Source organism: Trichosporon asahii, assembly GCF_000293215.1.
Source record: "Trichosporon asahii var. asahii CBS 2479 unplaced genomic scaffold scaffold00018, whole genome shotgun sequence".
NCBI classification, from domain to species: Eukaryota; Fungi; Basidiomycota; class Tremellomycetes; order Trichosporonales; family Trichosporonaceae; genus Trichosporon; species Trichosporon asahii.
The window spans coordinates 1,015,455-1,035,284 of record NW_014040906.1 but is presented as its reverse complement, the minus strand read 5'-3'; the positions used below and the strand labels follow the sequence as shown (position 1 = coordinate 1,035,284).

At 58.3% G+C, this 19,830-nt stretch overlaps 5 protein-coding genes and 1 non-coding gene across 6 annotated transcripts; 2 read left to right on the top strand and 4 right to left on the bottom strand.

Annotated features, from left to right (window-relative positions):
- Positions 1–741: 741 nt before the first annotated feature.
- Positions 742–4,941, bottom strand: A1Q1_08300 (leucyl aminopeptidase; the record flags this gene model as incomplete). Its single annotated transcript, XM_014326447.1, has 8 exons — positions 742–768; positions 986–1,083; positions 1,129–1,243; positions 1,372–2,716; positions 3,044–3,554; positions 3,620–4,104; positions 4,150–4,745; positions 4,858–4,941. 8 exons carry the CDS (start codon positions 4,939–4,941, stop codon positions 742–744), a joined length of 3,261 nt encoding a protein of 1,086 aa, XP_014181922.1.
- Positions 4,942–5,407: 466 nt separating this feature from the next.
- On the bottom strand, positions 5,408–8,146 carry A1Q1_08299 (RAD17; the record flags this gene model as incomplete). Its single annotated transcript, XM_014326446.1, has 11 exons — positions 5,408–5,664; positions 5,710–5,932; positions 6,112–6,239; positions 6,297–6,358; positions 6,576–6,852; positions 6,906–7,028; positions 7,284–7,377; positions 7,453–7,593; positions 7,637–7,704; positions 7,749–8,031; positions 8,084–8,146. The coding sequence occupies 11 exons, from the start codon at positions 8,144–8,146 to the stop codon at positions 5,408–5,410; spliced, it is 1,719 nt and encodes a 572-aa protein (XP_014181921.1).
- A 752-nt stretch (positions 8,147–8,898) lies between these two features.
- A1Q1_08298 (uncharacterized protein) lies at positions 8,899–9,801 on the bottom strand (the record flags this gene model as incomplete). The annotated part of the gene is made up of 1 exon (XM_014326445.1): positions 8,899–9,801. The coding sequence occupies one exon, from the start codon at positions 9,799–9,801 to the stop codon at positions 8,899–8,901; it is 903 nt and encodes a 300-aa protein (XP_014181920.1).
- A 644-nt stretch (positions 9,802–10,445) lies between these two features.
- A1Q1_t220 lies at positions 10,446–10,542 on the top strand. Its single transcript has one exon. It is a non-coding gene; the product is annotated as a tRNA-Glu (tRNA).
- A 418-nt stretch (positions 10,543–10,960) lies between these two features.
- A1Q1_08297 (nucleic acid binding protein) lies at positions 10,961–16,616 on the top strand (the record flags this gene model as incomplete). The annotated part of the gene is made up of 4 exons (XM_014326444.1): positions 10,961–11,067; positions 11,121–11,427; positions 11,486–14,052; positions 14,111–16,616. 4 exons carry the CDS (start codon positions 10,961–10,963, stop codon positions 16,614–16,616), a joined length of 5,487 nt encoding a protein of 1,828 aa, XP_014181919.1.
- Positions 16,617–17,668: 1,052 nt separating this feature from the next.
- On the bottom strand, positions 17,669–18,364 carry A1Q1_08296 (uncharacterized protein; the record flags this gene model as incomplete). The annotated part of the gene is made up of 1 exon (XM_014326443.1): positions 17,669–18,364. The coding sequence occupies one exon, from the start codon at positions 18,362–18,364 to the stop codon at positions 17,669–17,671; it is 696 nt and encodes a 231-aa protein (XP_014181918.1).
- Between the last annotated feature and the right edge of the window lie 1,466 nt (positions 18,365–19,830).

The following is a 19,830-nucleotide window of genomic DNA, read 5'->3' as shown; positions in this document are numbered from 1 at the left end:
TCGATGCGATCAATGCGATAGTCCATCGATAACGGTCGAAAGCTGGGGCCAAGGACGGAATGTTATCAGATACCCTTCAACAATGGCGGGTTTCGATTGCATGCCGTTCAGATCCCTGGGTCAGTTGCTCGCCCGGCTGCCATTCTGTGCTCCAGAGCAGCAGGTACTCAGCGCACCTCACAGTCATCCATGACCCGGTGTCAAAGCCCCCTGCGTGCCCAGCGCCCAGCGCCTTCCCCACATCGACCCCGCATTCGCCCGTTCATCGTTGTCAATGCGTCGGGCATCGCTGACTCGACATGGGCTGGCGTCGATGCGATCAATGCGATAGTCCATCGATAACGGTCGAAAGCTGGGGCCAAGGACGGAATGTTATCAGATACCCTTCAACAATGGCGGGTTTCGATTGCATGCCGTTCAGATCCCTGGGTCAGTTGCTCGCCCGGCTGCCATTCTCCCTTTGTCCCACCTATACTGCTGGCCCTCTGTTGTTCACCGATGGACGGGTTAAGGGCCGTCGCGCAGTTAGGACTCTACCACCCGTATCTCCTCTCCGATCCTGGAAACGGTGATAGACGCCTGCTGTTCGCCCCGCCTGGCTTCGATTACCGATTGATTTGCATTCTGCTTCTCCTTCTTACATCTCCTCGCTCCTTTTGCTCGTTCTACTCACCACGCCCCCTGTGAAGGGACGGCTGGTTTCCCTATGCACATGCTGTTCTGCACGTCGCACTTAGCGGCTTAGAGGAACTTGTTCTGCTTGAGCCACTGTGATGGGTCAGCTTATCACACGGAGTGTATGGAGCTGGGTCTTGCGGCGGGAGCGACATTCGAGGGTGCCCGCCATGTTATGCGTGATGTGCAGAAGCACGTCACGATCACACGTGCCGGGTCGCGAACCCCGAACCTTGCTTGCAGGTTACACGCGGCTGAAACTACAAGCCGCTGCCCGCTTCGCCTTCGCCGCCTCCTCTGGGGGACTCACCTGCTCGACGTCCTGCTGATCACGCTCGAGCCAGTCCGACGCGGCCTGGATCGTGTCGTAGACCTGGTGGACCGAGAGCTTGTAACGCGAGATGTCTACTGTCAGAACTGCACTTGTGTCTGAGTCAAGGTTCAAGAACTCACCCCTGCCGTCGAAGAACTTCTTGATCTTGGCAAGGTCCTCCTTGGAGGTGAGCGAGCCGAAGGCACCCTTGATGAGGTGCGCGATACCGAACGAGGCCGAGAACTCCTTGTCGAACTGGGGTCTGTCAGCTGTGCTTCTCGGAAGAATGTGTGAGAGGGTGTTTGACTTTCGCGGTGATTGGCGTTTCTGAGCGGTGCTTCTCTGCGAGATCGGGGACATGGGACGACCGCGGATACACTTACCCTGTCAAAGTTCTCCATGAAGTAGTCGCCGATCTGGCGGCGGGACTCGCGGTTGGAGGCGAGCGCGAAAAAGGCAATGTAATAGTCCTGGCTCTTGAGGGATCCGTCGGTGAACATGGCAAAGGTGCGGTCGATGAGCTTCTGGTCCTTGGGCACGCCGAGGGCGAAGAGGGCGTCGACCTTGGTGTGGGGCGTGGGGGGCTTGTCGTACACGGCGCGAATCTTGTTGTACTCGGTCTCGCCGCCGTGCTTGACCGCGACGCTGTACGTGATGCGCTGGAGGTCGGGGGGGATGCGCGAGTCGTCGTTGTTCTCAAGGAAGGGCTGGAAGCGCGCCTTGAGCTCGGCGAGGACGTCGGCGTCCTCGGCACCGGCGCACGTCGAGATCGCAAGCGTGCGCAGCTCCTTGACGTCGGGCGCGTCGTTCTCCTTGTGGTCGTAGCCCAGGCGCTCGACCACGGGCTTGAACACCTTGATGCGCAGCGCGTTGATCGCATCGCGCACCTCCTTCGGCTGCTCCCACCACGTCGCGTTCAGCTTGCCAAGCGCGAGGTTGATCTGGTCGAGCGGCAGGTACTCCTTCTCGGTCTCGGCGAGCTCGTTGATGAGGTTGAGCGAGCCAGAGGTCTTGGCGTAGCCCGCGCGCGCGATCGTGGCCGCGTCGCCGATGAGGCCGACACGGTCCTCGACCGAGAAGGACTGCGCCTGCTGGCCGAGCTTGGCGAGACGCTCGGGCGTGTACTTGACGCGGTAGACACCGATCGAGTCGCCGTTCAGCTTGAACGAATCGGAACCCTTGAGATCGTACGTCGTCGAGCGGCCCTCGAGGAACGCCTTGGCGTCCGTCGAGACCTTGCCGTCCGAACCAACGGTCTTGACCTGGAGGGGGACCCACCAGATGGTCTCGTCCTCCTCGGGCTTGACGTCGCCGGTGGACAGGAAGCGGTTCTGGGTGAGCTTGATGGTGCCGTCTCCGGGCTCCTCGACCGAGATCATGGGGAATCCGACCTTGAGGGTCCAGTTGGCCATGACCTTGGAGACGTCCATGCCCGAAGCCTCAGAGATTCCGGCCCAGAGATCGGCGGTAACGGCGTTGGAGTAGAGGTGCTTCTTCAGGTAGAGAGAGACACCCTTGAGGAAAGTCTCCTCTCCAACGACCGACGAGAGCATGCGGAGGACCGAAGCGCCCTTCGAGTAAGAGATAGAGTCGAAGATCTGGTTGATCTGGTTCGCGTCGGGGCAGTCAACCTCGATGGGGTGTGAAGAACGCTGCGAATCGAGGCCCAGAGCGCTGACAAGGTGTCCGCCGACGAATTCCTGCCTAACCTTCCACTCTGGCCAGATCCTGTCGGGAATAACAAGCTCTCCCATTAGCGTGGCAAAGGCCTCGTTTAACCAAAGGTTGTCCCACCACGACATTGTGCTCCGCTGTCAGCGCGTGTTGAAGAGTGTAGAAGTCGTTGGAAGAGGTTGGGTGGATGTCGGGAGCCACCCGGTGAAGTGCCACACTGATTTGCCACTGTCACGTGGGACCTCCACCAGGCCTCCACCGACCTCCAACCAGGCCCCGCTATGCAGCCCCAGCCCTAGACTGTGCTGCGGGATGCATGGCGAGCGGGACGAGGGCCAGCCAAGGCATAGAAAGAGAGAGCGGGGAAGTATTGGTACTTACACGATGTCACCGAACCACATGTGGGCGAGCTCGTGGCACTGAACGGTAGCGACGCGCTTCTTGGCGGAGAGGGAGGACTTCTTCTCGTCGTAAAGGTACGCGGTGGTGCGACCGGTGATGAGACCCCAGTTCTCCATGGCGCCGGCGTCAAAGTCGTGGGCGACGAGAGTGTCGAGCTTGGGCAGGGGGTAGGGGATGTCGAAGACCTCCTCGTAGATGGGGAGAGCCCACTTCTTGATGTCGAGGCCGAACTGGGCCTGGCCGATCTCGTTGGGCGTGGTGTAGATGCGCAGAGGGACAGTCTTGCCGGTGAGCTTGGACTTGAACTCGCTCTCGAGGAACTTGAACTCGCCACAAGCGAAGGCGACAAGGTAGGTCGAGACGAGGGGCGTGGTCTCGAACTTGGTGATCTGCCAGTTGTCCGACTTGGAGGACTCGGTCTTGCCCTCCGTCTTGCCCTCCGTCTTGCCCTTCTCGGTCTCCGATCTCCCTTCTCGGTCTTGCCCTCCGTCTTACCCTCCGTCTTGCCTTCGGTCTTGCCCTCAGTCTTGCCCTCAGTCTTCTGCTTGGGGAGACCCTCAGTCTTTCCCTCCGTCTTTCCCTCCGTCTTGCCCTCAGTCTTCTGCTTGGGGAGACCCTCGGTCTTACCCTCCGTCTTGCCCTCAGTCTTAGACTTGGGAAGACCCTCAGTCTTGCCTTCGGTCTTGCCCTCAGTCTTACCCTCCGTCTTGCCCTTCTCGGTCTTGCCCTCAGTCTTGCCCTTCTCAGTCTTGCCCTCGGTCTTTCCCTCAGTCTTGCCCTCAGTCTTGCCCTCGGTCTTGCCGAGAGCGTAGACGTTGGTGAGGAGGGAGCCGATCTCGTACCCGTCCTTAAGGGGCGACTCGGCGGTGACGTTCGAGGCAGGCTTCCAAGGCTTGGTCGAGACGGCAGGCATGTTGGCGAGGACGGTGTTGCCCTCCTTCGCGATCATGCTGACGGTGAACTTGGACTTGAGGAGGGGCTCGTCCCAGGAGGGGAACGCGCGGCGGGCGGCGGTGGGCTCGAACTGGGTGAGGGCGTAGCTAGGTTCGTCAGCACACTCTTCTGATCCACCTTGGGGGACTCACATGGGCTTCTTGCCGTTGGCGTCGGCGTCGCCCTCGGACTTGTAATAGCCCATCATGTTGTCGCCGAGTTCGGCCTCCCAGCGCACGAAGAGCTTGGCCTTCGAGCCGGCAGTGAGGCCGCCTCCGGGCAGGGAGGAGACGTCGACCTTGCCGCGCTCCTGGTCCTTGTCGATGCTGAACGCCTTGAGGGGGATGCTGAGCGCGGTAGAGGTCTTCTGGTCCAGGTTCTTGATCGCAATGTTGGTGACCTTGAGGTCGGGGTTGATGTTGAAGACGATCTGCTTCACGTCCTCCTTGACGTCGAGGTCGATCATGGCCTCACCCAGGAAGGAGGGGGGAGAGGACTCGAGGTCCGTCTTGAACGCCAGCTCGTAGTGCGTAGGAGCCACAGAGGTAGGCAGGCGGTACTCGTCCCCCTTGGCGGGAGAGGAGGCAGCGCCTCCAGAGACTGCAGTCGACATGCCGTTAACGGAATCGATGCGGCAGCAGAGGCAAAGAGTGCGGCGGAGAGAGGGGACGCGGCGCTGGTGTTGCGGTTGCGAGAGGCGGGATGCGCTGGCACTGATGGAAGGTGTCTTTCGGACAGCTAAGGTGCTCTGTGGGGATGCTGTCAGTGTTCTGGTCTGGTGATGCGCCCTAATGAATGCAGGTGTGGGAAAGTGCCGCAAGCTGCAAGGGGAGCGATCTGGCTAGCGGAGGACTACTTACAAGGTTCGCTCGGACTGGCAGAGGCGACGGACGACGGAGTAAGTGTCGAGATTGCGTTTGCCAGAGCCTAGAGGTAGCGAGCATAAGAGGAGGAGGAGGGAGGAGCGGATCGGATCACGAGGGACGAGAATGGACTGTCGCTATCACGACACTACTCTGCACGCTGACGGTTTGCTAGCCTTTGCGTTTACTGGGCATCAGACACTCAGGGCAGCCGCCTGGCTGCCCGACCGATGATGCATTTGGTCACCGCTCGCACGGCATACTGGGCATTCCGCCGTCACGTGCAGCCCAAGGTTACACATTAAGGCTATGAGGTCAGCTCCGAATATCCAACTCCGGCCCTCATCTGTCCCTGTTTTGCACCAATCAGTAAACAACTGGTGTGCTCTCTGCATGCTCCGACCGCTGCACCCACGCGCTGCCATGCGGTCACTTCTATTTTTCTATTATACACCGGCTCGCACGCCGTATGAGCCGCCACTATGCCACTTTGCCCACGCATCGCAAGCGGCGAGGTGAAACTAGCGCCGCCCAACCCTGCGGGGGCCTAGTCCCAGTCCTCAATGTCGTCGTCCTCGAGCCAGCCCAGTTCCTCGTCCTCGGCACGCTCGGCGGCCTCCTCCGTGTCCCAACCCTGACGTTCAGGAACGTCACCCATGCCATCTTCCCCGGCCATCTGCGCATGGCCCAGGTCAGAAGCATCTGGACCCGAGGTCTCCGTCAGCTCCTCGGACGACGATGCAATCGTCGACGTTACGTAAGGGGGCATCGTCAGTGGGCGGACCGAGATAGGAAGTAGCGGGTCTGTACAATCAGCTACCTAGCACCATCCGCTAACTTGCCACTTACTGTTCGTCAGATGCTGTATTTTCACCGCCATGGGAACCAGCTCTGTTGCGAGAACCGCTCTCGAGGCCATCCCGCCCCAAGACGCCGCTCCGTCGCCCTCATTGCTAGGCCAGTCAGGGTGCGATGCGACGGCTTTCCGAGCCATGTACCCTGCCGCGACGTCCAACAGGGCGCCGTTGTCGCGCTCGGTGCGGTAGCTCTCGAAGAACTGAGGCTTCGTCACCTTGCGATTCGACCCTCTGCATAGAGTCAGTCTCATGTGCAACAGCCTAACTTGCCTTGACACTGGTGACGGTAGCCCCATGAGCGCACCGCGTACATTTAGATGCAGCGCATAGGCGATGGCAACGGGACTCGATTGCCACTGTCGCTGGTCAGCATGCCACGCGCCCCTTAACCCACGATGTCGTCGTCTGTGCGCATCAAGTCCGCTAAACCGAACTCGTCGAGGATAGCACTAAACTCCTCGATCTCCTCGCAGAACTTGGGGATGTTGGAGTGCAGCCAAAGTGCGAATGTTGAGGCGTCGACTGGCACGGTCGGCAGGAACGTCTGTTGTTAGTCATTCCCAGAGATCGTCAACTCACCTCCATCTGTACGAGTGACTTGCTTCGTTGAAACTCTCGCAGATGACGCGGCAGCGGCAGATCTTTCGGTAGCTTTTCAATAGCCGCCACAGCCTCCTTGTCCTCCTTGTCATCGGTTGGATCTCCGAGTCCTTGAAGTCAGCATTCCAGCCGGCTTCATCAACACGCACGCTTGTTGTAGAAGACCTTGCCCAAGGCATGGAACAGGTTTAGTGACTGCTCGCGCAAAGTTATAGCCTCCAGACTGAGGATTAGCGGCAGGGGACAGAGAGCACTCACGCTGTGCGAATCTCGTCGCTGAGGTCTACTTTCGCTCCCTTGCCACCACGACTGCCGCGGCCGGTTGCCTTCGCTCGGGGAGCGTCCGTTTTGCGCTTCTTAGCCATGGCCTTCAGGGATTTCCCCGAAGACAGCATTTGCAGCGAGTTGATGGCACTCCGCAGATCTCCATTGGACTGGGCGATAAGCTGGATCGCCCCGACAGGCGGCCGTAAGGCAGGATCTTGGATTGCCATGGAGAGGACTCGGTTCAATGCCTTCGTGATGAACGTGGGGGCTAGCGGGCGGAAGCTGCGGTCAGTTCTTCTGTCGGAAGAGCTGAGAACTTACTTGATCTCGGCGCTCCACGGCCCGTCAAACACATCACGTCCCACCACGTCCAGAATGCTCTCACTTCCTCCATTCTCTCGGTCCATCCAGCTCGCCTCGGCTCTCCCACCGCTGCCCACATCGCTATGGACGATGATCAGAGGACAGCTACTCGAGTTGTAGCTCTTGCAGAAGCCGAGCAGAGCCTGATGGAAGGCGAGACGAGTCGGAATGTGACTGATGTTGGGCAGCGATGTCATGAGCAAAGCACGAGGGCGGGCCTTCGACGAGCTAGCAACGTCGAGCGATGGATACGCATTACGAGAAAGCCAAGCTGCAACTTTGCCGGTGCCAGTCTCATGTTCTACGGTCAGTCATCTAGAACGCTTGGAAACTCACCAAAACCGCTCCCGAGCCCACGCTCCTCGACACCCTCGCTCCTTTCCGAGAGGTCGATCCCAAGCTCTTTGGCGACTACGCGGACCGTGGTAGTCTTGCCGATACCCGCAGGTCCAGTGACAAGTAGGACACGCTGCTATCAGTTCGCGGAATTTAAACAGTGACTCACCCTGTACTTGCGTAACCGATCGCGCGTTGTCTGCGACACGGGTGCGCCAGACTTCCCGACCGATTCGGGCACGCCATGGACGGCCTCGTACAACCATTCGGCTACCTTGGCAACGCGTTGTTTTCCGGGTGCTAGTTCTGACTTCATCGTGTTAGCAACTCAGCAGGCTAGTCCTGTAACATACCACCTGCGTGGGGGCGTAAGCATCCGTCCAGAGACCGCCGGTCGTCGTGGCGGTGTCGGTCGAAAGAGCTAGCTGTCAGTCATCATCGGCTTAAGGAACATACATGACGAACCCCGCTTCTTTCTAGGGGCCTTCTCTTCCTCGCTCACTTCGTCGTCGCTGTCTATGATTTCGATCGAATCGTCGATGTCATCTCCTGCTTTCTCCTTCCCCTTCTTTGAGCCTGAAGCCGATCGGGTCCGAGTTCGAGACGGGACCGGAGGCGGGGGCATGAGCTTGCTGTCATCGTCACTGTCCTTAACAAGCTTGGTTTCTGATGACTTGGCCTGAGTGCTCGCACTCGAAGAGGAATTCGTTCTCGCTGGGGCCTTCCCAAAGTTCAGTGTAGGTTGAAACTGGTACAGTCAGCTGATGTACTTGAGCAATAGTAGGTCTTGCTACACTCACTGAGCTAAGAGAACTGAGCTTCCTCTTAGCAGGAGATCCCTTTCCCCTCTTGGCCGGGGGCATGGGTTTATCTCTGTCTGCCTCGAGCAGCTTTCAGGCTCCGAGAGGATGAGGAGAGTGCGGTTGCGGAACAACAACATCTCAGGAACTGCTATCTCAGCCAGAATGCGGGGTAACCGGTCGAGCGGGACTTTTTCCCCGCACACGCACCAGACGCGTCATGTGGACGCTTTCCACGAATCTTGCGACTCTGGATCTCCACCGACCTCTATCCCACGAAAGAAGACAGGCCCGCAAGATGGTAAGCTGCGTTGGCATTCGATAAACCTAACGTCCAGTCGGCTCTCTTCAACTTCCAGTCGCTCCTGTTCCTGGTGATCCTCTTCATCTGCACGTGCACCTACATCCGAGCCCTCGCTCCAAGCCTTGTCGACCGCAACCGTGAAGGGTGAGTTAAGGACACATCGCCTGCGCTGACTCAACAGATTCCTCGGCCTCTTCTTCAAGAGTGCGCGGATAGGCGAGCGTCTCTCTCCTTACGTTTCCCTCGCCTGCATAATCATGGCGGTAACGATGTGAGGGCACTAGTTGCCCCACCATATGACCCTCCGACTCCCTCGCCTTGTATCTCCTATGTTATAGATTGGATTGATTGGATTACTGACCGTCACCGAACATCTATCGGCCGATTCTGACTAACAGGGTTGGCGTTCACTTGGACTGATCACAGGATACATTTTCATTTATCGTGAAGAACTTTGAGTTGCAAGCAACGCTGAGAGCACCAAACTCTTGGCCAATCTGACACCTGGGGTTCACCCACGCCTGCTTCCCCTCCATCTGTTATTTTTCCTCTTTCTTTTCTTGCCCTTCCTCCCGCTGGACTTTGGCTGCCCTTCAGGCATAGATCGGAACTCAACTCCGTCTTCCCTTTCAAGAAGCGCCACAGCTGTAACCGGGTCACACCAGTCCTCGGGCCAGCTAATACTTTCGTCGTAACGCAGGCTGCTAGCCCAATAGCCCGTAGCTGCAGGCCAGTTCTTGACTATGCTTCGGAGCTCGAGGTTCCGGATCTCATTACTGAATACTCGCCGCCAGACATCGGACACAACGTCGTCATCGCCATAGTCATCAGCCCAGACACCGCTGGGCATCGGCCACTCTTGGATTGGCTCGTGGAGGGCAGCATCAGCTTCAGCTGGGCTCTCATCTCCACGAGCAGTTCCGGAAGTAACGTTCTCCTCATCTATGCGGCCCAACGGGGTTGGACGCGAGACCAGCAGCTTGGGCACAGGGCTCTTCTGGATCCTTTCCGGGGCATCTCCGAATGGGACCTTGTCATGGGTCGCGATCAGTGAACCTTGGACGTCGCGCGAGGGCACATTGGACTGGGAGCGAAAGGGTGGCCGCCAGGCTGAACTGCTTCCGTTAGGCGCCAGGCAGTGCTCCTTATCGACCTGGGCGGGTTGACTAGTTTCTTGCTGGCTCCTGCGTGAGGGTGTACTCTTGAGACTAGGCAAGACGACGTCCCGCCACATCTGATTGTTAGCGCGCCGCTGTAAAGTGACTGCACTCACAAGCTTGTCAATGGGAGTCACAGGCGGGGATATCGTGGGGAGCGACTGCCTTTGGCTGGCCAGCGAGTGGCAGCAGTTTGGAGGAGCCGGTTTGGCGAAGTCGGGGATCGGGACCGGAACGAGGATCAGGGAACAGCTCATGGTGGAATGGTTGAAAGTCTCGATGACATGCAAAGTACGGGAGGTGCTGGTTTAAGAACATTTTGCGTCGCGATCTCATGTGGCGTTGACAGCACGCGGCGATGCCGGTCACAATGTTTGCACCTGATGCACAGTGACCGACATCCGCAAGTGTTTTTAGTGATGCCCACAAAAGGGGCTCGAAGGCACACTGTCGTGACGGGGTAGTGCTCAGATGTCGATGAACGGTCGCTGTACAGTTACAATGACATGGAAAGGCATTGTTCGACTCCGCCACGATGTATTCTCCACAGACTTACACGACCACAAACAAGCGATAGTACATCACAATGGGTATTGCTGTGCAGGTGATCGTTCCTCGGACTCTTTCATCGTGCCACTGATAATATTCAAGAGCGTCGCCCCGATCGCCCCGGGTACCGTGCCATCTCATCGCTGCGGACCTTCAACAAAGGTTGCCGCCACAGACCGCTCCGTCCCATGGCTTCGGGTATCCCTCAACACTCAATGTAGACTAAGTTCTCCTGCACATTAGGTTAAACATCTCCTCTTGCCCAACGTGATCCTCGAGACGGCCATCGCAGGCATCGCAGGCCGGCGGCGCGCTGGCGGGTCGGCCGAACTCCGAACCCGATGTCATGGCCTCTTCGCTAGTATATCGGTTAGTATAATCGCCTCTCAGAACGAGAGATGCCCCTCAGGTGTTCGCGATAGAGCAGGGTTCGACTCCCTGGCGGAGAACAAGGCTGCATCGCAAGGTGCACAGGCTTTTCTTGAGCGGAGGAGCTTCTTTTGTCTTTTGTGAGAGGTTGGGCAGGGTGAAGATCGGACAGCGCGCCACCAATGTGTAGCCTCATCCTTATCGCTTACTTGCCGTCACTTCTTTCGTCCTCCATGCGGCGTACATACATCAAAGCTAGAGCATAACCTCGTATTACTGCAGATCACACAGCATGAACAGTGACAATGCATGCATAACTGGTGCTGCTCGTTATCTTCAGCGGCTCATTTCCTGATTGCTTTTCGCACTTTAATCCCATGGCCACGAGATGATCTGCCTCCGCACTAGCACCTCCACCCGCTCAAGATGTGCGGCGACTGACGGTTGTATCAACATTCACCCCTTGACCCAGTCGGTCATCTCCACAACGACCCAAAGATGGTGGATCGCAAGGCCTCCACGTCTGGAGCATTCGACCGCTCTTCCGATGTGGCCAAGCTGTCAACCGCTTTGGAATCTTGGGAGTCTGGAGGGCGCGACACCATGTGAGTAGGATGGCCGCGCGCGCTCCGATCTCGTAACATTACTGACAACCCAGTGCCGGTGTCTTGCTCGAGCAGACCAAGGCAGCTACGGCTGAACCTCTGAAACAGTTGAACTTGTTTAACAGCGTCATTACGTTGTTGAGATCGGCACTCTCGGCGGATGTGCTCGTAGCGCTCTTCAACGACGTCTTCACAAGCATCAACGAGAACAGCGCGTCGGAGGCGGAAGCGCTGGGATCGGCTGTCATCGACGCCATAGACGAGGTCATTCTAACGGAGAGTGACAGCAAGGATCGCCAACCCGAGGAGTTCGACTCGGCCATTCTCGATCGCGCCAACATTCTAGTCAAGGAGCTCGCCGTAAGTTCGGCACACTCGACATCCAGCTAATTCAAAGGCGTCCAAGACGGTTCCACAGCATGTCGTAAATCTTGTCTCATCTGTCGAGAACCTGTCGCCGCTGGGACTGCATCCGACGCCTCGAGACGCTCAGCAGCTGCACCGCGGATACATCAAGCTGCAGACCTCGACTTACTTCAAGCAGCGAACATCGAATTTGCTTCGCGAGGCATCAGAGGGCTTCTCACATCTCATTGTTCTATTGACTGGGCCGCTAGTCTTCTCGAAAACCGCAAAGAGCTCCGACGAAGAGGTTCGGCAACACGCGGAAGATGTCTGGACGCGCATCCAGCTCATCATCGGAACCTTCGGTCTCGCCCCCGTTCGCGTCCTCGATCTCATCATCGAGATCGCCAGCTGTCACGTCCCGACGACTTGGCGCTTTTTCCGACACCTCATCGGGCACTTCGCTCAGAATGGCCCGCGACCGCTTCCGCATTACGACACTGAAGAGGAACGGATAACTCACGCCTTGGACGTTCTGCCTGATGACGACAGTACTATTGCAAAGACGCTGGGATTCCGATACCTTTTCTACCAAAACACCGACAACGGCCAGACACCAACAGGACTATTGGTCCTTACCGCCCTACTGATCAAGGAGGGTCTGGTCAAGCCTGGCCACCTTCTGCAGAAGCTCAGCCCAGACGAGAACGGCATGGAGGACATTCTCTCTCGATACAAAAATGCCATGAACACCCGTTCGGGGCCGAGTAACGCCCTCGCAAACTCCGTGCTCGTTGACGACGATGCCCCGGAAGGAGGCGAGGCCGCGGCAGAGGAGGAGGTGGAGCCCGAGAAGCCGAAAGCTGAGCAAAAGATCCAGCTGCTTCGCGCGCTTCTCGCCATAGGAGAGTCTAACATGTCTCTCTACCTTCTGGCGAAGTACCCGTGGACAGTTGTCGCCAACCCCGCCCTCGGCCAGCTCATCATTCGCAACATCGACTACTCCCTCACACCGCTCTACCGAAGAATCGTCCGTGGTCCCGGTTACTCGGAGGTGGAGGGCCACACGCCGGAGGAAGTGGTCCAAACGCTGTACACTCCGGTACCACCATCGACGATCAACAAAGAGTTTGAGTTCTTCTACCCGACCTGGATGGATGAACTGGAGCAGTGGTCGGAAATCGACGACATCCACGTTCGGGGAGAGCGGTGGCTTATCCTACTTCAAGGCCTGGGTGGACGCAACTCGTCACTGATGATTAAGATCATTCGCCTGATGAAGCATCAACTCAGTGAACAGCTCATGGAGAAGGTGAAGAATGCGGTGATGGAGGGCAGCTCGGACAAGGAGGTAAAGGGGTTCAAGTTGAGCCTAACGGACATCAAGCCCTGGACTGGCATTCTCAGGAAGGTCATCCTTCCCGCCCTGTCCGTGGCCGATGCCGCGAGTGGTGCCTTCGACGCGGAGCTTTATGAGCTTTTCGAACTCCTTGATTGGGACCTGCTCTGCAGTCTCTTCGGAGAGTGGCGCGACTCGACTACCAACGCACGTGATCGCAACAACCTTCCGCTGGCCGTTCACGCAGCCGCTCAAGCCCAGCGAGAAGTGAAGGGTGCAATGCGACGAATCACTGCCGCTGCTGCAAACCCGTCTGGCCCTCCAGTCCCCGCTTCTCAGGCAGCTGAGCGTGGTCCCGCCCGCGCGCTGGCCGGCATCGCTCACTCCAATCCTCTGGTTTTCTGGACGACAGCAAACAGCCAGACCATGTCGTACGGGTCGGTGGGCAATATCGGAGAGCACATGGTCGAGGTTGGTCGCTACACGAACATGCTCTCGAAAGACATCGCCGTGTTCAGTTGGGTCGACACTTTGGGTAACGTCTCCCAACTGTCTGGAAAGTCTGTCGACTATCTTGCGACGTTTGTTGGACTTGTGAATCGCCGCTACGCATTCCCGCTCGACCCTATTCTCAAGATGATCGCAACGCAGTTGAAGTTCACCGATATGGCGGCGTTCACTGTTTTGGAGAAGCTCATGAACGGTATGACTGGCGAGGACACTGTCGAGGAGTTTGCCATCTCCAACGAGCAGCTCGAGTCTTACGCTGCTGGACCGGAGATGGTGCGCGAGGCGTTCTTCGCCACGGAGAATACCCGCGGTTCGCGAAAGCCCCTCCGTTCAGCCGAGCTTCTGGATCAGGTGAAAAAGAGCGGCCCTCGCTTTGTTGAGGCGCTACGCTCCACTGGTCTGGCGGTGCCCATCCTCGTTGGCCTGGCCTACACTGCCGCCGAGGCGCCGTTCCTCGACCCGGATGCGCCTCTTCTGACCATCCAAGGTCAGCGCGACTACACCCGCAACATCTTCATCCGGTTCTGCATGTATGTGGCGGAGGTCCTCACTCCGCAGGAGCGTATCAACCTCATTCCGACGTTCACCGAGCTGTCAGAGGAGATTGGAATCGAGCCTCAGATGGCCTGGATGATTTTGCGACCGAAGCTGGCGGCTCAGGAGGACGCTCCGTCTGGAGAAGCCATGGACGTGGACAGCCAGTCAGAGTGGTGGCCCTCTCACCTGACAGGCACCATTCGCGAGCTTGAGGTTCTTCCTGAGTACCGACCCGTCAAGGATGTGTTGGGAATGTGAGTACCAGACGCTAGCTGAAGCTGACAATAGTCCTTTCATCGTTCGCTATAACAGTTTAGCCGTCAATGACATCGCCTGTGCAACCAACCAGTACGACCAGGCCAGTGCTAGAATCGCCAAGCTTCTCCGAGAAGTGTCCAAGACGTCGAGTGAGGGCAAGCGACTTCGTGCGCGCGATGACGTGCTGCGGAAGGAGAAGGCGACAATGGAGAAGCACGTCGAGGAGGTGCGCGGACGCCTGCAGGAGGAGTGTCGCAACTGGTTCAACTCCGACGTGGACCAGCAGCGCGAAGGTCTGATTGCTCGCCAGCTGCACGACCATTGCTTCTACAACCGCGCTGTCAACTCCCCTGCCGACGCTATGTTTGTGGCTCGCTTCATCCGCATGGCGCACGACTTTGGTACTCCTGGATTCTCTGCCGCTCTGGCCTATTCGCACTTCTTCTCGACTGGCTTATCGACGCGAATCTACACCTGCACTGAGAACGAGGCGCGCAATCTTGGTCGCTGCTTATATCTGATGCTTGTCGATCTTGACGCTTGGTACCTCAGCGAGAGCAAGTACAATCTGGAGGCGCTCGGCACCGCCGATGGCTCTGAGGCTACGCTTCCCGGCATGCAGTACCGCACCAAAAACGCGGACACGAAGAAGACGATGGACTACGACAGCTTCAAGAACTTCTACGCGAAGCTGCACAACAGCCTGTCGACCAGCTTGAAGGCTTGCTTGGTTTCCAACACCGAGTTCAGCCCGAAGAACGCCATCGTTATCGCGCTTCAGCTTCTGCCATTCTTCCCCATCATGGACACCAACGCTCGGAGTATCGAGGACTCGGTTCGCAAGCTGGTGGAGGGCAAGCTGGAGAATAAGATCGGCCCCGAGCAGGTCCCCGCATTCAAGTCGTACCTCAACCAGCTTAAGACTCGCCAGACTCAACGCCCTTGTGTCTCGTACGCGGACTTCCACCCTAACGGCGCCAAGCAGTTCGCTGTCAACCAGAAGCGCCTCGCTGCCAAGCAGGCTGAGGAGAAAGCCGCTGCCGAGGCGGCCGCTGCAGCCAAGGCAGCCGAGGAGAAGGAGGAAGCGGCCAAGGCTGAATCTGAGAAAGATCAGGCTGCTACCGCTCCCGCCGATACTCAGTCTTCTGCTCAGAACGACGCCAAGGCACTGCGTGAGAAACTCGAGCGGACACGTAGTGCCCGTGCTGCCGCAGCTGAGTCGAAGGCTGAGGACAGCCCCAAGGCTACGCCAGGCGACGAGCGCCGTGACGACGGCCGGAACGGCAGAGACGCTAAAGATATCAAGGAGCCAGAGAAGAGCACGATGCCGCCTCCGGAGAAACCTGAAAAGCCGATGGACGAGAAGTCAATTGAGGATGAGCGCAAGCGATCTCGAGCCCGCAGGTTCGGTGGTCTTGTCGACCAACCTCCGTCGTCGCCCATGGATCGCCCTGGATCGCGAGGATCAACCCCCGTACCGCCCCGTCCTCAGCGTAGCGGAACGGAAGACAGCAGGACGAGCGATCGCAGCCGACGACGAGAAGACGAGAGGGAGCGAGGCGACCGTGCCAGTGACCGCGACAGGCGCCGCGATGGCCGCGACACCCGTGACGAGCGAGATGAGCGCGACGATCGACGTGGCGAGCGCGGTCATCGCCGAGAGCGTGGTGAGCGTAGTGAACGCAGTGATCGCAGCGATCGCAGCGACCGTGGTGATAGGAGCGACCGCGGTGAAAGAAGCGATCGCGGCGAACGAAGTGAGCGAAGCGAGCGTGGAGAGCGACGAGGGGAGAAGAGGGAGCGGCGAGAGGAGCACGAGCGTCCTCCCCGTCGTGAGGAGCCTCGCGAAGAGCGCCGCGACGAGAGTAGTCGCCGGTCTCGACGCAATTCTCCTGCGCGCGAACAACGCGATGGGCGCGACAGCCTCCCGGCCAAACCCGTCACACGCAGCCCTCGTCGCCATGAGCGGAGAGAAGAGCCAACTCGTGACCCGCGTGACCATCGCGACCGTGAGCCTGCGAGGCACGAGCGCGACCCGCAGCGCAACGAGAAGGCCTCGACACCCCGTGGCGAGCGGCCACCAAACACCCCGCGCGGAGAGGGTCGTCCGGGTGATGGGCAGACGCCTCGTCAGTCGGAGCGCGACACACCGCGCCAGGCCGAACCCGCTCGCCCATCTGAGCGTGACGTTCGCCCGACACCAGACCGTCCCGAGCGCGAAGCGCCGCGTGAACTGCGCATTAACCCCCGCGCCCGCGACACCAGCAATGCCGGCGGCTCGCTAGCTGCGCGCATGGGTCTGGTTGCCGAGAACGGCTCGGCTCCGGGTAGCCCGAATAGGAAGCGGGCATTCGACGATGACGGCAAGGACTCACCAGACCCGAAGCGGAAGCGCAACGAGGGCGGCGACGGGCGCGACCGCGAGAGGAGGAGAGAGGAGAGGAGGGAGCCGCGTGATCGCGGAGGCGGCGGCCGCCGGAGAAGGGGAGAGGGAGCCAACCGCGCCCTGCTGGATAACGCTATGAAGGCTGCCTCAGGAGGCAACGATACCAGGCATTAGACTATGCATACCTGTTACTCTGCCGTACATGCCGCGTGAGGTCATCATGATGTTTGCTGATGCTGTCAGTCATGCGGCTGGTCGGAAGACAGCCAAGCGTAGACCTGCGCTCGCAAATGCAACTAGTTAGTCACGACAGCAACGATTGCAGCTAGAGAGTTTGCAGAAAGTCTGGGATACATGGCGTAAAGCTACGTGATACAAATCAATGGGATGAGTGGTTACAACCTGTCGCGTCAGCTGAAGCCGTCTGTGAGAAAGCTGGACTGGAAGTGTTGCCCTCAGTTGGCCGTTCTTAATGTACAGTCTATTCTTCAAGCCCTAGGGCAGATCAAGAATTAGCATGGAAATGTAAATCATCAACGGGCAGACGTTGACTTCCAGTCCAAGCGATGTTCGAGAAACACTTACGAGATAAGTCTATGACATGCGGGTGCCCGTCCACTGTAGACAAACTGCAATCCGCCATTCCACTTAGCGTAACCGCTGCCCACGCATTCCAAGCTCAGAAGACGGAGAGATACGCGAAGCAGCGGTCGAAAAGGTGGAATAAAAGAACACAAGTCTGCCTGTTTCGTTAGCTAACGCTCACAGAAGAGGTATGCTGAAGTTTCCCGGCTCAGTGGGCACGAAAAAGGGTATGTGCGTGTCGAGTCGTCATTGCTGTACAGCACATCCGACTGGGGCGACAAAGAGCTCATCATCGCCGGCATAACTCGCGAATTACTCACTCTGGTGGGATGGGTGATGGAGAAGTACAGTCGCGGCGAAATCTTATATCTGCCACTGCCGGCGCTGGTGCGAGCGCGTGCAGCCTTCGCACCCAAAGCAGGTTCGAACTTTTAGAGTGGAGGTGAATTTTGTACACCTATTTTCGTCATTTATCCGAGCCATAGGTTTGGTCACGTGTCGCAGCTGGGTCACCTGCACAGAGCCCAGCAACGAGAAACAGATACATGACGAACGAGGGACGGGGTACAAATGGAGGCTTTGAATGTGTGCAGGAAGATGTAGAGATGCGCAACAGCTACGGCCCAGCGCGCTCTGTCTCCTCAAGCTGACGTTAGCGCCACTCCAAGCCTAGCACTCACAATGTCCAGCACCTCGTTCAGCTCCTCGAACACGCAATATTGCTTCGCCAGTTGCTCGAGTTCCTCGATGCGGTCGAGCAGGCCCTCAGCCGCGACTTGTCGCACGTCCTCGGCATTAAAGCACCTCGCAACGGCGATCATACAGTCCATCTGCCCATAGATGTTGTTCATGACGACACGCCCGACCTCCGAGTTGTGGAGGCAGATGCTCTTGAGGATCTTGCGCATCGTCTCGAGCGCGCTACGCTTAGTCGCGAGCGGCGAGTGCGCATGTGTCTGCGTCGACATCGTCTTGAACATGTCCTCGATGTCATGCGCAACCTCGTAGCCGGCCTCGTACTGCTTTGAGCCCGACTTCCGGTCGTGCTTCTTGTTTATCGCATACCACGCCGACTTGGAGTAGTGGTCAAAGTCGTGCACGCGAGCACGCTCGGCCGCTTCCTTCTTCTCCACCAAGGTCTTCACGGCACTGGCGACGCTTTCAGTCGTTGGGGCAAGATCCAGAAGGATACCCTCCAGCTCGTCGCGGGACAGCTTCCTGATCTGAGCGTGCAGTTCTGTCTGCGTCAGGGCAGACGGGACCTGCCCAAGCTCGCCGTCATCGACACGCGCGCGCTTGAGGGGGTTTGAAACGGAGACAGGCGAACCAGACGGCATGTTCAGTAAATAGACTGGGTGGAGAGCTGTCAACAACCACTGACCGCCCTTTGTCATGTCTTTGGACGCGTCGCGCTGAGAGCGGGATCCCGCACTCGCTGATACAAGGTCAGGCGCGTCGAAGGGCGAGTCACGTGCACGCGCTCTTGAGCCTGCCCCTTCTTTGCGGTGCTTGATGCACGCTATGAGTCAGAGTGAGTAATTGCCAGCTTATGGGGTGGTCGGGGGCAATTGGGAGTGCATGGGCAGATGCATAGATTGCCTGTAGAGAGGGATTTTTAAGACAAGTATTGGTGGTCGATGCCCACACTTGCCGGGCAGAGACGCGTCCCTGATCTGTCGACATGTCCGCAGGCCCGTCGAGCTCAAGGAGACTCCCTAAATACAACGCGCCGTTGGCCTGTAACGCAGCGGCCACCTCTGAGGCACCTCCGTTCCGTATCGAGCAGGGGTGACATGTCGCATGGATAGCCTCCGCCACGAAATTCGCCTCTGCGCTGAACATCGTGACTTCTAAGCTTGGCAAACTCAAGGCTGTGCATTCGGATGATCAGAAGTCTATCCCATGCCCCAAGTTCGAAGAGCTGGCAATGGACCGGTCAACGCTGAGGACATCCATGTGGTGTTTCCCGGAACCACACGCCCCTACCTGTGCTCAAACCTGCTCCGCTCCTCAGCGTCGAGACCGCCCAGCTCAGATTCTATCGGAATCGTTCAAGCTTGACGGAATGGACTCTGGGTCGTATTAAGTTCAGCGTTGCGAGTGCGACGTGTTTGTCGATCTCGATCTGGGGTCTGGACCGGGTGCGCACTGCCTTGATGCGTGCTTTCCCAGCATTCCCAGGTTGTGCATGCGTATCCAGAACAAGCATGTGCCAGACAAGACCGCGTCGTCAGTCGCCTCGTGGGATGGGATCGACAGCGCCGACAATGCACAGACAGGTCCCCTTTCCTGGGGGCTCGACTCCGTGCGTGTCCGATTGCAGCTGCCGTAACGGCGCATTGTCACCCGGGTCTGCATTCTACTTCTGGTAGCCAATTTGGAACAATCCGCGAACGACAACAGCTCATGCGACTGGCTCCTGCTCGTCACGATGCCATAAGACCCACCGCCCGGCGAGACTTGCCCGCTGGAGGACGCGACGCGTCTGGAATCCGTCCTTGGTCCGAAGTTTATCGCGCCCGACGCATTGAACGGGCACCTCGGCCCATCCCCTGTTGTCACACCCGGCCGTTATCCTGGAAATCCCAGAAACGGCCGAAAGCCCTGGCATCCTGCTGCCTCTGCCCCTGCACATTGTGCATTCATTCATGAGCCGAGCTATTCTTGCGGATCACTGTATCGGGTCCCGCCAGCTTACCCTTCCTCTGCCTTCAGGTCCGTTCCTTGCGAGCTGGAACCGCGACGAGGAAGGATTGGAGGTTGGGAGCAGGACGAAGGGGGCGAGCGCCTTGGCGGCTTGTGC